Source organism: Camelus ferus, chromosome X, assembly GCF_009834535.1.
Source record: "Camelus ferus isolate YT-003-E chromosome X, BCGSAC_Cfer_1.0, whole genome shotgun sequence".
Lineage (NCBI taxonomy): Eukaryota > Metazoa > Chordata > Mammalia > Artiodactyla > Camelidae > Camelus > Camelus ferus.
This window is the reverse complement of record NC_045732.1, coordinates 65,680,606-65,696,308: the sequence shown is the minus strand read 5'-3', so window position 1 is coordinate 65,696,308 and position 15,703 is coordinate 65,680,606. Positions and strand designations below refer to the sequence as shown.

General features: G+C 46.3%; 1 protein-coding gene across 3 annotated transcripts in view; it reads right to left on the bottom strand.

Moving 5' to 3' along the window:
* Positions 1-2,038: 2,038 nt before the first annotated feature.
* DRP2 (dystrophin related protein 2) overlaps positions 2,039-15,703 on the bottom strand; it is a 41,999-nt gene continuing 28,334 nt past the window's right edge. For 2 of the 3 annotated variants that reach the window (XM_014565372.2, XM_032475096.1), the window contains 9 exons: positions 15,206-15,372; positions 13,270-13,381; positions 11,294-11,430; positions 10,883-10,948; positions 10,568-10,633; positions 9,563-9,706; positions 7,668-7,905; positions 6,408-6,528; positions 2,039-6,083 (listed from right to left, as the gene is read on the bottom strand). In XM_014565372.2, the coding sequence (XP_014420858.1) occupies positions 5,959-6,083; positions 6,408-6,528; positions 7,668-7,905; positions 9,563-9,706; positions 10,568-10,633; positions 10,883-10,948; positions 11,294-11,430; positions 13,270-13,381; positions 15,206-15,372 (1,176 nt within the window). In that variant the 3' untranslated portion in view covers positions 2,039-5,958. Of the gene's footprint in view, positions 6,084-6,407; positions 6,529-7,667; positions 7,906-9,562; positions 9,707-10,567; positions 10,634-10,882; positions 10,949-11,289; positions 11,431-13,269; positions 13,382-15,205; positions 15,373-15,703 lie in introns of those variants that run through there. The other variant, XM_032475097.1, reaches the window with a different exon arrangement.

Below are 15,703 nucleotides of genomic sequence, written 5' to 3'. Positions count from 1 at the left end.
GCCTTGTTGCTGGACGTTCCAGAACGCTTTTATGAATTGGTGTCTCATATGCTTCCCTCATTCAGGTGACGAATGGAACTTTCGGCTTCACTGCGGCGCCCTGCCACCCAGCCCCCACCCTCCCGGTCCCCCACCCCCCACTTCTCCACGCCCACTCCTCCCCACACCACCCCTCCCCCAACCCCACCCCTCCTCAACCCCACCCACCCACCCCTCCCCCACCCTGCCTAAAGGGTAAAGCTGGAGGCCATAAAGTTGTTTAGCGGTGTGGAATTGGTACTCAGCAATACGGTGTCCTGCCATTCATGTCGCATGTCACCTGGCCCCTTTTATTCCAGTGTCATCCTGTGGGACAGGGACACAGGGAACGGATACCATTGCTGGTCTTGCTTTTGCTGTCTCTATAAGAAATAAAGTGGATCTATGTGGGTTCTTTGTTTCTTTACCAACTGAATCTGTCAGCCTGCTTGACAATTTCTAAAATTTAGTAAAAAATAAAGAGCATAAAATGTCTCAATAACGGTTTTATACTGATTAGATGTTGAAATGATAGTATTTTGGATATACTGGGTTAAGTGAAATATTAAAATTAATTTTGCCTGTTCATTTTTTACCTTTTTAATATGGCTGCTGGAAAATTTTAAATTGCTTAAGTGGCTCACGTTATATTTGTTTTATTATTATTTTTTTAATTGAAGTATAGTCAGTTTACAATGTTGTGTCAGTTTCTGGTGTACAGCATAATGTTTCAGTCATACATATACATACATATATTCGTTTTCATATTCTTTTTCATTATAGGTGACTACAAGATATTGAATATAGTTCCCTGTGCTATGCAGAAGAAACTTATTGTTTATCTATATTATATATACTAGTTGGTATCTGTAAATCTGGAACTCCAAGTTATCCCTTCCCTCTTCCTTTCCCCTTGGTAACCATAAGTTCGTTTTCTACGTCTGTGAGTCTGTTTCTGTTTTGTAAATAAGTTCATTTGTGTCTTTTTTCTCCTTAGATTCTACATATGAGTGATATCATAAGGTATTTTTCTTTCTCCTTCTGGCTTATTTCACTTAAAATGACATTCTCCGGGGCCATCCATGTTGCTGCAAATGGCATTATTTTATTCTTTTTTATGGCTAAGTAGTATTCCATTGTATAAATACACCACAATTTCTTTATCCAGTCATCTGTCGATGGACATTTAGGTTGTTTCCATGTCTTGGCTATTGTAAATATTGCTGATATAAACATTGGGGTGTATATATTTCTTCAAATTAGAGTTCCCTCTGAATATATGCCCAAGAGTGGGATTGCTGGATCATATGGTAAGTAAGTCTATTTTTATTTTTTTGAGGACCCCCCCCATACTGTTTTCCATAATGGCTGCACCACACTACATTCCCACTAACAGTGTAGGAGGGTTCCCTTTCCTCCGCATCCTCTCTAGCATTTATCATTTGTAGAATTTTAATTCACATTATATTTTCTATCAGATAGTGCTGTTATAGATGAGTGAGAAAAGAAAAACTGGTGGTGGGGAAGAGGGACAGACAGGGTTTTACTTTGCCAAAAATGGCATTTTAAAAAACTATCACCATCAATTCACAGGGACATTTTAAGACACACACTCCCCTCAAACGATATAGCCATAATCTCAGAATAAGGGGTATACTTTTAAATTGAGTAAATATAACTCTATGGAAACTCACTGCATTGTCCAGATTTTTCTCATATTGCTTTAGGCTGGTGAAGAATTCCTCAGATTGATGAGGATGGTATTGAAGAAGCATTGCTATAAAGAGCTCATCCCATGAGCAGATAAGTAGCTAATTTGTGTGAGGCCTTGAGAGGCAACCACTCCAGGTAACAGTGGTGGATGGGGTTAGTGGGCGTGTCTCTGTTGTCCTGCAGGTGTTGGACTCATCTGGTTGCCTCTGTTTTGCAGTACTCCTGTGGCTTCTTGGCCCCACCCTCTCCTCCCACACCCAAATAAGGGAAAGATGTGGAGGGTCAGAGTCAGTATAACCAGAGGAAATAAAGTAAACAAATACAAATTTATTCTTTTCAAAGCAGAATTTAAGGGAAAGGGGGAAAGCACCACAGTGAGTGGCAAAGTTAACCAATTTGTTCCCAGCCCCGCTCCTTTGTCCCAAACTTTTCTAGACTTGGGTGCCACTCTTGCCACTTTCCCGATCCTTGTGACCAGTCAGTCCTTGGCAGCCAGCAAGCAGCAAATCAGGCTTCAGTCTGGCTTCAAGACTGCCCTGGGGACAGCAAGGACATTCAGTACGTGCCCCTCCAAATGCGGCAGCTGTGGGAGGAGATGGAGGTTGGGAGCTGAGCCCTGGCCTTGAGCTTTTCCCTCTCCCACAGCCATTGTGTTTAAAGAGTAAGAAGGGGCTGAAGTATCCCTTTGTTCCCAGGGTCAGATTTTGGCAGGAAGGCCCAGAGATAGAGCGGCCCAGCTGAGCAGCTAAGTTGCCACAGCCCCAGGCAGGGCCCCCACTTTCTCCTCCAGGACTGTTCGTCTTAGAGCAGCTACTTTCTTAGATATCTGTCATCTATGTCAAGGGAACTTTGATGAGAGTTGTGGCCTGAAATGGTCTCAGAAGCCATAAGTCTGCCATTGAGAATGTGTGTTCAGGGAATGCTCTGACCTGAAGCTGGATACAGAGCCCAGATCCCAACCACACCTCAGGCAGCACGGGTAGTCCTTACAATCCATCTGGAAGGAAAACAGCTCCCAGGATTGGCCTCTGCTGGGCCTCACGTTTTCTCATTGCCACGACCTGCCAGTCCCGTTCTTAAAGTACAACAAACTCACACAGGTTTCTCTACAGGGAGATATCATTGGGCCTTGAAGGAAATGGGCCTTTGAGGGCCTTGATCTCAGCTTTTCCATTCTGGAGGGAAGGGCACATATCCTCCTGGGTAAGACCCTCCCTAGGGAACCATACAACAAACAGCCTGATGTCTTCCAGCCAGTCAGCCTTCCTTAATAATTTCCCAGGCACCCTGACCCCACTCTGCTCTCACGAGGAGCAGAGGCACCCTCATAACGGCTTTTTGGCCTCTATCAGATTCTGTCAAGAATACATCACCTATCAATCCCAACTGTTGCCTGATACTATTTGACAACAACCTCAGCAAATGCATTCCTTATCACTGGTGCTAATCCCACAAATCAGAGGTTTTCATTAAGCTGCCTACCCAGCAACTCCCTTCACCACCCTTCCAGTCCAGGGCCACAAACTACACAGCACCACACACAGTACCTCTAGGAGACACGATACATGACAGATGCCTAACAATATGCAACACATCTCAGTAAATCCCACCCTAATTTGAATTCACAGTGCCCAAAGATCCATTTACCTCACTGCAGGCCAACTGCCCACACGTGCTGCAGTGACTGTCATCGGACCCTCGAGTGATATACTCACCTTGGGCATTAAGGTAAACACAGGACCACAAAGAGTCAGTGACCTCATTCACGAGAATTCAACTCTTGACTTGCTGTTTCGGTCCACCCACAGCACAAATCCTACATAACAAGATCTGCATCTTCTCTACTATGGCCCACTGCAGGTGCCACAGGCCCTTGACAGCCCAAGAACTCCTGGATGGAGTAGGGTTGATGGAAAGGATTTTCCAGAACTTTCCTGGTAAGACGGTTTCATAACATCTGCCCTCTTAAGGCTTAGGCAGGCATACGCCTAACAGACCCTGAGCTCTCTGTCCTATAGCAAATTTCTTCTTAGTCCTGCCTACAATCTAGGCTCCCACAAATAGAGCTCGCCCCCAACCCACTCACTGACACCAAGGCTCTGTGTTTGATGCCCGCCTGCCACCTGCTCACCACACATGGCCAGTTCTCAGGCCCAGAGACCCCCATGAGCACTAAGGCAGATGTCGTGTTGAAGTCTGACATCCTGGACCTGTGGCTTAGTGCCCCCTGGTGATTCTAGAAGGAGGCAATCCTAGGCTTCTGGACCCAAGCTACTGCCTTCCCTCCCCTGCAGTAGATAAATCAAGCTTCCCAGCAGTTGTAGCCACCGGCCCACTGCTTGATTAAAACAGCCTCCAGCTTTCTCACAGCCTCCTGACCTTGGTGGCAAGTGTTACTTTCTTTAAGGCCCTGAGCCAGACTTAGGAACTAGAAGGAGCAAGGGGATGTACTCTGTGTCTTAGCCTGGCAAAGGCTGATAAATGCCTCTGTGTTCCTCCCTTTCTGCACAGGGTGAGTGGAGCTTAGGTTTGCTCTATTTTGGCCCCTGAACCATTGTTTAGAGGAGCCCAGGAAAATTCACCCAAGGCCCAGGTTTCAAGGGAACAAGATTTGGAATGCATGAAGAGAACAGAGTGACTGTTCCTGTTAGATTTCTCTGTGGCCACAGGCTTCTGCTGCTTTGGTCTTGAGGACAGCTCACCTCCAAAATGAATGGAGAGACATCCCAGGGTAGCAGCCGGGATGCATCTACCTGTCCAACCAGAGGCTGGGGCTAACAAAGAGCAAGGCAGAACATTAATGCTTCAAGAGGTATTAGAATTTAATGTGTGAGTGAGGCCAGGAGAGTGCTGATGTACAGTAGATATGTAGGGTAGGTATGTATGTATATAAACTTAGGCATATTCAGTCAATTGCAAGGTTCTAAGTTATAAAGCTCCTTATGATAAAAAGCTTTCTAAGTGGGCTCTGACTCTGTTCAGAGTTCCCAAGCTCATTCCCCGTACCCCCTGCTATCTGCTCTGAACAGGTTCTGGGATCATGGCATATGTTGCCTAGGAATAGTTAGCTCGGTTTGAGGACTGGGTTCACCTTCCAGGGTTAGAATAGTTTTATGTAAAGGAAGGCCTTGCTGTTGTCTGCATGGAAAGTGGCCAACTTCCTGATCTGTGGCCAGTGGCTCCTAAGAAAGGGCCACTCTTCAGGGTGGCCTGTTGTATCTGCCTTATGCTTAATTGGGGGCCATCAGCCACCTCATCGGATTCAGCCTACAAGAAAGAAGGGTCACAGTCTGCAAGGGTGTTGGGCAGTCACATGCCTCCAGTCTAGAGGGTGACTTCCCCTTCCTCGCCTCAGGAGAAGACCCCCTTGCTGAGCAGCTGCCGCCCCTCCCCCAGGGCTGTGAGGGTCAACCCGGAAGAGCCGAGTGGCTTCAGCTGGGTTCCCAGAGCAACTCAGCTGGTCTCTTAGGATGCTGAGGCTTTCAGGAAAGAGGAGGATCTGAGGGAAATATCTAAGCCCATAAGTATTTCTTTAATGTTTCTCAATTTATGGAGAAAGTAAGAACCTGAATGAACTGTTCCCCCCTTAAGAAAGGTCCGTCAGGGACTGAGACAGAAGGAACTGAAGATATTTCAGGAGGAAACAACATCTAGGTAGCATCAGGATGACTAGAGCTATACCCTTGAACTGAAGTAATATGACACATGTTGCCCAGACTTTTTCTGGGGCACTTTTGGGGCGGGAGTGTCATCAGGATACCCTTTTGCCTCCCTGAGCTGGGGGCCACAGAGTAGGGCTAACTCCTGTGTATTCATAGTGCTGGAGCCCTGGGGTCATTAGGCTCCCCCATCTCCATGATTCCATGGAGAATGGAAAGGAGCCAATGGGAACTGCTTCACTCCGCAAGGCAGCTTCTCTCCTCCCCATCTGAATGGCCTCCAAATGACATTAACCTGGGCTGCAACAGAAGCATACTTAAGGGACTGATCTCAAACTTGAAGATTAAAGGGCTCATTTCTAGAGTCAGAGAAATGACGCCTCTCCCTCCCCTGGCCCCCACACTCCCACCTCACATATCACCAAACCCCTCCTGCTGCCTGGAGCCCAAATAACTCTGGCTGAGGAATGTGGGGCCAGTGGGGACCGGAAAGGTTGGGTGAAGGCTGAGGGAAGGCTTTGACCAGAAATGGGAGAAGACCAGACTACAGGACGGGGATCTGGCTCCATCAAGAGGCCAGCAGAGTGTTGGCAGTCACGTCAGAACTTCGCACACTGGGGAAGGCATGGCGGAGCTTCTCCATGATATCCTCCAAGCACAGACTGACATCTTGGCTCTTTGACCCCACATCATCTGAGTTGGAAAAGAGAGATTTGGAAAGAGAAGTAGAAATTCCCTGATGAGGCCAAGGGGCTGAAGTAGGATGCTGCCAGCTGAAGGGCCACCTAATAGCATTTGTATCTTCCCGGCACAATGCCTAGGTACATACAAGGTGCTCAACATACATTTGTGGAATTAAGAAATGAATGAATGAATCAGTCAATAAGCAAATCATCCTTGACTAAGCTCAGAGCCATGAAGAGAAACCAGTCCAAGCCCTAGCAGAACCTTGGGCAGAAGACCTGGGACAAGACAAAGCCATGGAGGAAGGGGCTGGAAGGGGCTAGGGGAACTCACCTGCAGCCTCAGTGTCTGGAGTAGTCTGTCCCTTCTCCTGGGGGTGACTGCCTTCTGACTGCTGTGGCGAGGAAGCCAGGGACGAGCCTGCAGAGCCATTGCCATCTGATTCGGTAGGTGGCTAGCAAGAGGTAAGGCATAACTTAAGTGACTTTGCCTTCGTGACCTTACTTTGACAGACTCCTGAGCTTAGAAAGATCCTTAGAGGCCTCATGCCCATCCCTTTGCCCTTGGACTTCAAGAAGGTTTGGTGGTGTCCCAAACTGTGGCTTCCCCTTTCAGGAGACTTCTTAGAATATTCAATTACCGAATACCTTCTTCCTTCAACAGCATGTATCGAAGGCTCCCAGTTCTTATTAGGATGGCATTGCACCTAAAGATATCTTGCTGTCATTTCAGCTAGAATTAAGCTACTTAGAACCCAGTTCCCTCTGGCAATGTAGAGTTGCACACCTGATCATTGGTTCATGACATAATATCATATGTTAAGACCTCCGGGAATTCATCTAGAGACCATCCTTTGGAGGATCTGGGAAGAGGCCCCATGTGGTGTTACCTGGTATGGATAATGACAATAATAAGTAACATTTATGAAGTGTTTGCTATATTCCTGGCAACATGCTAAATTCTTGAAGCACATTATCTCATTTTATGTTCACCACAATTCCATGAAGTTGCTATATTCTTATCCCTGTTTTACAGATGAGGGAACTGGGGCTTCGTGAGGCTAGGTAACCTTCTTAATATCCCACAGTCACTAATTGACAGAGCTACATTCAAACCCAGGACTGTCTAAATTCAGACTTACGCTGCATCATATACATGACCTCTCCAAGAGGAAAGGGACAAAAAGTAACAAAAGATCCCTTCACAGCAAAAATCTTTCTCTTGCCAAATGTGTCCAAACCTTCTTCTTTCTGGCAAGCATCAAAGTAGCAAAATCAACATTTCAAAGGATTTTTGAACTCCATTCTTTCAATACCAGATTCAAATGGGTTGTGGGGAAGTGAGCCCTCAAAAGCCTTCCCTCTGCCCCAAGCCCCACAGTGGCTTGAAAGTAACGCACAAGGATGGAGTAGAAGCTAGGTGCAAGAGGACTGGCCAAGCGATGTGACATACCAGCCCCTCCCTTCCCCCACCTTCCCTGATTGCCAGCCCAGTTCTCTTCAGAAAGTCTAACAGCCACCACCAAGAAGCACCTCTCCCCCACCCTCCTGTGCCCAGAGGCTGCTCTGGTCCTTCCCCTGACCCCAGCCTCACCTGCAGGAGCAGCTCCCTTAAGCGCTGCAGCTGGGACTCTAGCTGCTTGTTGTGGTCTTCAAGGATCTGCATGCGTGTCTCCAGGCGGCTCTTGTGCTGCCGAAGGATCCGGGCCTCAGCCAGCAGCTCCTCGTTGCGGTGGTCCTGTGCCACGTCACTAGAGCCCTCCGTCAAGTGGGGTGCCTCGGCAGCCTCCTCATGCTGCCACTTCAGGCGCCTCAGCTCTCCCTGGAGAATCCTGCCGGGGGTGGAGAAGTCAAGATCAAGGGCCCCAATGGGGTATTGACTGTCCAGTCCAGGGCCCCATGTCTCCTCATACGTAGGTGTGAGCAATCCCTTTGCTCTCCCATCCTGCCCCGCTCCAGCTGAGCTCGTGCTTGAATGGCCATATCCACTTCCTCTCTAGCACATATGTCATTTACTCTGCCATCCTCGGGCCTCAGAGCAGAGAGAGCTGACATTTCATATAACAAATGTCTCAGGGCTTTGATGTGCTGCTTCGGGGATTAATTCTGACCTTAAAATCAGGCAGAAACACAGTCTGCAAATAAATGAGGCATTAGGGCCACTGACTCATCTACTCTGTTTTTAGATTTTTAGATTCCAGGGGAAGACATAACATACACAAAAGATTACCCATCTTTCCTCTTCTCTCCACTACCCCCCTTTTCAGCCCATTTTAAGCACCCATGTTGAGTCATCAAGGAACCAGATTCCAAAGAGATGGTTTACTTTGGGGGACATTACTTTTTTTTTTTTTGGTAGTAGAATCTCTCTCTCCCAGTGTTTCCCAGGGCTTCCCCACTGCTGCTCTAATGCAGTGTTTCTCAAACTATCCAAGCAAAAAACCAGGGGGATTTTTCAATCCTTTGTGGATCAATACATGGTCTGAATTTGCTAGTACGAATTTGCTAGTACACAGCTCACACTATGTGTAACTTGCAACACAAGTTCGACAACACTCAAACTGGCCTACATCCTATTCAATGAAGGCAAGCCTACTAATGATGTGCTTGGATGTCATGGCAATGTCAAATTGCCAGAAAAGTTTCTAAAAGCTGACTCTCTATTTAGGTATTCATCTTGTCTTGTTCCAGTAAAAAATACTTTGCAGTTAGGCCTTGTTCTAAGGACTTGCTACTCCAAATACAGTCTGCGGGCCAGTGGCATGGGCATCTTCTGGAAGTGGGTCAGAAGTGCAGGAACTAGGGCCCCTCCCCAGACCTGCGAATCAGAATCTGCATTTTACCAAGTTTCCCAAGCAACCCGTATGCACACTAATGTTTAGAAGCAGTGTTCTGGGGATGCTGTTGATTCTAAACATACCCTCAAAGTGGCCTGGATGCTCCTCAGACTCCCACTGCCCTCTGTACTTTACAGAGATCAATGCCATCCCCGTAATCCACTTCACCTTCCCTCTTCCAGTCCTCAAATGCTCTACACAGTATCATTCTCCCCTTATTACTTTCACTAAATGATAAGCATTTCTTTCCATTTCCAACAACTGGAAGTTCCTTGAGGTCAGAGACGTGCATCATCTCTTCTGTATTCTCTGTGTTTGCGTTCTCTCTGCTCATATCTACTGGGTACTTGGAAATATTTGGATTGAGTTACAAGGATTCAAATAATTATTAGGATAGCTAGCTTTAATTGAGCCCTTTCCAATAAGCCAGACACTGTCTAAAGCATTAGATGCCTGATCATTTGATCTTCACAAGTGACCCTAAGAGGTGAGTACTATTATCATCATCCCCATTTTACAGATGAAGAAATGGAAGATCACAGAATATAAGTAACTTGTTCAAGCCCACATAGCTAGGATGTGGAAATCCAGGACTTGAACTAAGCTGCCTGACTCTAGAACCCACGCAGATCTGTGCCACTGCCACACCCACCGGTTCTCATCCTCTAAGTGGGCCAGGATCTTCTCAAGCTCCCCCTTGTTTTCTGTGGCCATGCTGCACGGAACCTGCTGTCCAAAACCTGGTTCCCGGTCTGTAATGGGGCTGGAGTGCCGCAGCAGGTACTGGTCCTCGTCTCTGTGTGAGGGTGGAGAGAGGAAAGGAGGTGGCCAAGCATTGAACCAAGAAACAGCTCAGGGAGTGAGTTCTCAGCTCCCCACTCAAGCCCCTAGAGACACATGCTGGAGTATTCACCTCTAAGTTACATAAAGAGGGAGAGGTCATGTATTCAGGCTTATGAGGGATGAAAGGGCTCAAAAGTGGTAGAGGTCATGGTTGGGGGTAGTAGAAGAGAATGTTTTTGGGATGCCAGGGCTTCTGGGTTCTACTTATCTGGGAAAAAATGAACAAATCCCTTCCCTTCCTGTGATGTTCCCCACCCCAACCCTCTTTGCTTCCCACCCCCAGGGGGTCATTGCCTGCCTGAGTCCCAGTCCCAGGGCTAGTCCCAACAGCTCCTAGGTCCTCTGAGGAGGCCGGGGACCTCCCTAGAGATGAAGGGCCCCTTCTCTGGGCTGTAGCACCAGGGAGTCTCTCTGGCCACACTTCAGTCAAGTCCCTGGTGTCTCCCTAGGGTTGATGTGGCACTAAATGGGGCTCTGGCATTTTGAGAGTAGGATAATGGCTTATCTCTGCAACTTTAGAAGAAGGCATAGTCTTCTTCCCTCAGAGTGGGGCATAGGAACATGGGATCTTGCAACAGGAAGGGACCTGGGCAGATGGCGGGGAGGTAGTACATCATTCATGCCCCAGCTCAGTTGATAGAGGATCGACTGCTTCTCTTATTAAACACTGCCCAGAAAGCAGCCTTCCTTCCTTGGGGTGTCAAGGACCCTAACCATCACCCCCTATCCCCTTGAGGATATACCCTTCCCAAACAGTGGCAGAAGGATCCCAAGGAGAGCTATTCCTGGCAAATCAGCAGCTGTGAAAACTCACATGCTGTCATCTGGGGATAGGCTGTCATTAAAGAAGGAGCAATTTTGACTTTCCATCTCAGCAAGCCTGGGAAGAAAGAGTAGGAAGAGAAAGGAAAACAGAATGTGGAGTCTGCTTTCAACTGAAGGATTCTAATCCCACAATAGTATGATCAGCTTTGGGGGCTGTCGCAACTCCCCTCTTCCTCAAGGGCTGGCTGCTGCATACCCCACTCTGCATGCCCTGCCCATCCCTGACTCTAATCTCTTTGCCCCAGCTGAAAGACCCTTCTCCCTTGGACTCCTTACAATCTCCCTCCCCCAAATCTGGTGGTACCTGCTAGCAAAATGCTCAATGCGGGAATGTGTGTCAGCATGTGGCAACATCGGGGAAGAAGCCGGCCTAGAAGAAAGCAGCAAAGACTCAGAAAACCAAAGACTGGGCAGCCAGGCAGCCTGTTTCTTCACCATCATCCTTCCACAACCCACCCCCCTCACTTGCAACCACCATCACCATATTAGAGAAATGGGCAAGAGCTGATGGGAATGAGATACAGAGACTGGATTCTAGACTTCTGGTCTATTTCTCAGGTCAGATTCCTGGTCAGGCCCAAGCTGAACTGTCCTGTCACAAGTTGGGTTTGCCCTGGAACACTCCCTTAGCCCACATGGGACTCAGGCCCTTCACAGCACATCCTTAGGCTCAGTGAGGATGCCCCCAGTCCCTGTCTCAGCCACTGGTACTCACGTCTCACTGTAGTCGGCCTCTAGCACTGATTGCACAGGCAGATAACCTCTCTGAGGGTGTTTGCTGAAATAATGCTTTGAGCGGAATTTGTTCTTTAAGGTAGTGGCAAAGTCCCTCATGTTCTCACTGGATGTGGTCTGGAGGGGAGACAAGACAGAGGGACTCACTGTAATGGGGTATTCTAGGGACGTGTCGCTGCTCCCCTAGAGCAGGGACCATGACTGGTGATGCACTCTTGTTCATGTTTACCACACCCTGCTCCTAGAAAAACATCTAGAAGGACACATGCCAAACTGTGAACACTGATTGCCTCTAGGAAGTTGAACTGGAGGGGTGGGGAATGTGCTGAGGAAAGAAGGCAACTTTGTTTTATACTTTAAACACCTCTATATAATTTGAACCTTTTTACAATGATCATATATTTGTTAAATTTTTAAATATCTTTTACATAAATTCTAGGGATGTACAAGATGAGCAGGAGCTACAGGATTATCTACCATCTCGAGCCAGTTTCCCCTGTATGACTTTAATCATGTTTATTTTAAAATGATAATAAAAGAAAAATAAAGAACTAGGTTCCTGCTTCCATTGGGCCACACATGTTTCTGTGCCAACAGAATTTGGAGCAAAGATGACAGCTCAGGGAGCTGGATTATGGAGGTTGGGTGGGAGACAGTGGGGGGGCCTGGGGATATGTTTGGGACTTTGGGAGTGTCTGTGGAGAGAAAGGGATAAAGGATTTTAGGGAGCAGAGGCAGCTCAGAAAGCTTAGCCTGGAGCCATGGGTCCTGAACACAGCAGAGGAGAAACTGTTTGGCTGGAGTTCAGGAATACTGACCAATCTGGGCTCAGGAGGCTATGAAGGGCATAGTTTTCAATGAAAACCAAGTAGAATGTGGGGACCGCAATAAAGAAATATTTATACAATGGAATACTATTCAGCCATAAAAATGACAACATAACGCCGTTTGCAGCAGCATAGATGTCCCTGGAGAATATCATTCTAAGTGAAGAAAGCCAGAAAGAGAAAGAAAAATACCCATATGAGATTTCTCATATGTGGAATCTTAAAAAAAGAGCATAAATACAAAACAGAAACAGACTCATAGACAGAATACAAACTTGTGGTTGCCAAGGGGGCAGGGGGTGGGAAGGGATAGACTGGGATTTCAAAATGTAGAATAGATAAACAAGATTATACTGTATAGCACAGGGAAATATATACAAGATCTTGTGGTAGCTCACAGTGAAAAAAATGTGACAATGAATATATGTATGTTCATGTATAACTGAAAAATTGTGCTCTACACTGGAATTTGACACAACATTGTAAAATGACTATTACTCAATAAAAAAAAGTTTAAAAAAAGAATTAAATGGTGTAAAGAATATGAAAACAAATGTATGTATGTACATGTATGACTGGGCCATTATGCTGTACACCAGAAATTGACACATTGCAACTGACTATATTTCAATTAAAAAAAAGAAAAAAGGAAAAAAAAAGAAAATACCCTTTTTTCCCCCCAAGAGGCTGCATAATGAATTTGAGCACAAAGTTTGGTATTGACTAGAAGGGACTGGAGCAATGGCAAAGTAGCAGGTGAAGACCAGGGGAGAGGAACAATTCAACAAGCTAAGCAGGAAAAACTAAAGTGAGTAATGGAAAGCTAGTCACCTACAATGGCCTTGCTCTATTTTTTTCTGAGAGTTTTCTCTGCAGGAGAACAGGGAGTGTCTTTTAAATGATCAAGAGTGTCTTGGGCTGCTCTAGCCAGCTACAGCCCCAGTGAGGGAGAAGCTCTGCTGGAAGGACACAGAGGCCTGAATCTCCCAAACAGTGAATCACCGGGACTGTTTGGAGAACGCTCCCCAACAGAGAGCAGAATACAGTGAGCTAATGCTTGGCAAAGTGGAGCAACGGCCCAGAAGCTGAGAGCTGCCCACCCCTCCCACTTGGCCCAGAGGCCCCATACCGGGGTGTAATACTCCATGATGGGGTAGTGCAGCTTGTTGCCCTTGCTGGCCCTGCCTGTCAAGAAGCAGGTCTGGCAGATGTCCACATTAAATTGTTTCAGACTCCGGTACCTTGGGGAGAGGAGAGGTGGTAAGAAAGAGGATCCAATGTACCATAGTCACCTCCCCCGCCCCCTAACATCCAAATATACACATACATTGGAAGAGGGTGAGGCACGGAGCCATAACCGCTATATATATGGAGCACTTAACCTCCTATACATAGCAGTGGCTGACTCCTCACTAGATGACTAGTCTTACTCTAGAGGCCATAAATCCCCATGAAATCACACGCTCAGAGTCCCAAGAAGTTCAGGAAATAGCATTGTCTCCATATTTTTTAAAAGGGAAGGTGGAGCAGGGGTAAAAAGAGCTCATTATATCAAACAGCCTCCTGGGGGGAGGGCGTAGCTCAGTGGGAGAGCGCATGCTTAGCATGCACGAGGTCCTGGGTTCAACCCCAAGTACCGCTGTTAAAAATAAATAAATAAAACTAATTACCCTCCCCCAAAATAGCCTTCTAAACAAAGATGGCCCCAAGGGTCCAGTTTCACAGGTGTCACCTTGGAGAAGTTACACTTTCAATATGGAGACAACTGATTCTACCAGCCGCGGGCAAGTTGGCTAAAAGCTATTCCCCCCAAGTTATTTATAAAATATAATTCTATTTTGCCTGAATACAGACTAGCCCTTCAGATCCAGTTCCAAAGCCTGGTTGGACTGCCCAGACCTAGTAGCATAGAACAGTGAGATTTCTAGACTTAGAGCAGTCAGAGGATCCAACATCTAGTCCTGGAGCCACAGTAGCCAGCTGTGTGAACTCCACCTCTGTACCTCATTTGCTTATAAAAAGCAGGCTTGTAGTAAAGAGAGTATGTGCTAGTGCTTTAAAAAGTCAAACAATGGAGCATTTTGTGATGAAAGCCAAATTCAGGATAGCAGCTACCTCTGTGGGGGATGGAGAGGAATGTAATCAATGAACTTACAAATATATTGTAATACATTTTTTATATATTATATAGAATGTATATATAAATTTATAAACATCTACTATATATTTTATAATATACATAAATATATTGTAAAATATTGTTTTATTTCTTAAGTTTGATTGTGGATGCCCACCGTGGGGCGCTGGCACCGGCTCATACCAGCCCATGAGAGCCAGTTAAAATTTCAGGAGTTTTCCAAGTCAGTTGTTAAATATAGCCATTATTTAAAAATTAAATCATATAAACTCACAGGTAAGCAAATGATATGAAAAACAAAGGTAATAAATACTCCAACTCATCATTTCCCAACTATTTCACTATTATCTATGCTCTTGAGTTTGTCTACATCATTGTACCTGATGGCAGAAATATTACAAGTGGTGTGCAAGAGTGCATCACTTCCTGACCTCCTGTGGGGAGCCTGACACTGGCACGGTGGGAGTATTTACATCATGGAAATTAGCCAGTGCTATAAATCAGGTTTCTCTTCTGCTTTGTGGAGAGTAGGTTGTGAATCATTTGCCAGCACACCTTTTGGTACATAGGTGTTCTTACATGTCATTATGCTGGGGCTTCTGGGTTCTACTTAATGCTCCCTGGGGAACGATGAGCAAATTACTTCTCCTTCTGTGCTGATCCCCCCTCACTACCCCCTTTAGCTCCTCTATATGTTTTTATAGGCAAGTACTTCATAATAAACTAAAACAAAAGAAAATATTTCATTGCCTTCGATTTTTTAAAAGGTTAAATATTCTGCAATAGGAAGGATTATAACAGTATATAACAACATACAATAGGTTCCTTGTAATTATATAATTATGTGATGCACTGTTTCATGATCTATTACTTATATGTGACATGGTCTATTTATTATTATCACTCTGGCCAGTATTGCTTTACCTACCTGAAGCCCTTGATGGGGCACTGCCTACAGATAGAGCACTTGGTCTGGTGCTTCACTTGCTCAGCGATGGTGACCCGATGCAGAACAGCCAGCCACACCATGGACTGGGGCTCCAAGTTGACCCACTCCAGGAACTGTGAAGCTTCAATGACTGGCTTCCCAGTGCTCTAGGGAAACAAGAAGCCCAGTGACAACATCTGAGGCCCCAAAGTGTCTTGTGCTTAGAATGGCAGGTCTCAGGGGAGGAGGAGAAACAACAAGGCCTGGGTTGGCCTATTCTCCAGAGAAGTCCACCATCTACCCTGTACTAATTGACATGGTGCCCCTGTCCCCACAGGACTCTGACCCCAAAAGCCCAGAGAACCCTCTGTCCTGTTGTTCAATACCAACAAACCCCCTTACATCCGAGTACTTCAGATCCAAAGCCCAGCTCCTAGTCCTCCCTCCCTCTTTCCCACCCTCCCTTTCATCATCCCCCCTTTCCTCCCTCCTAGTTCT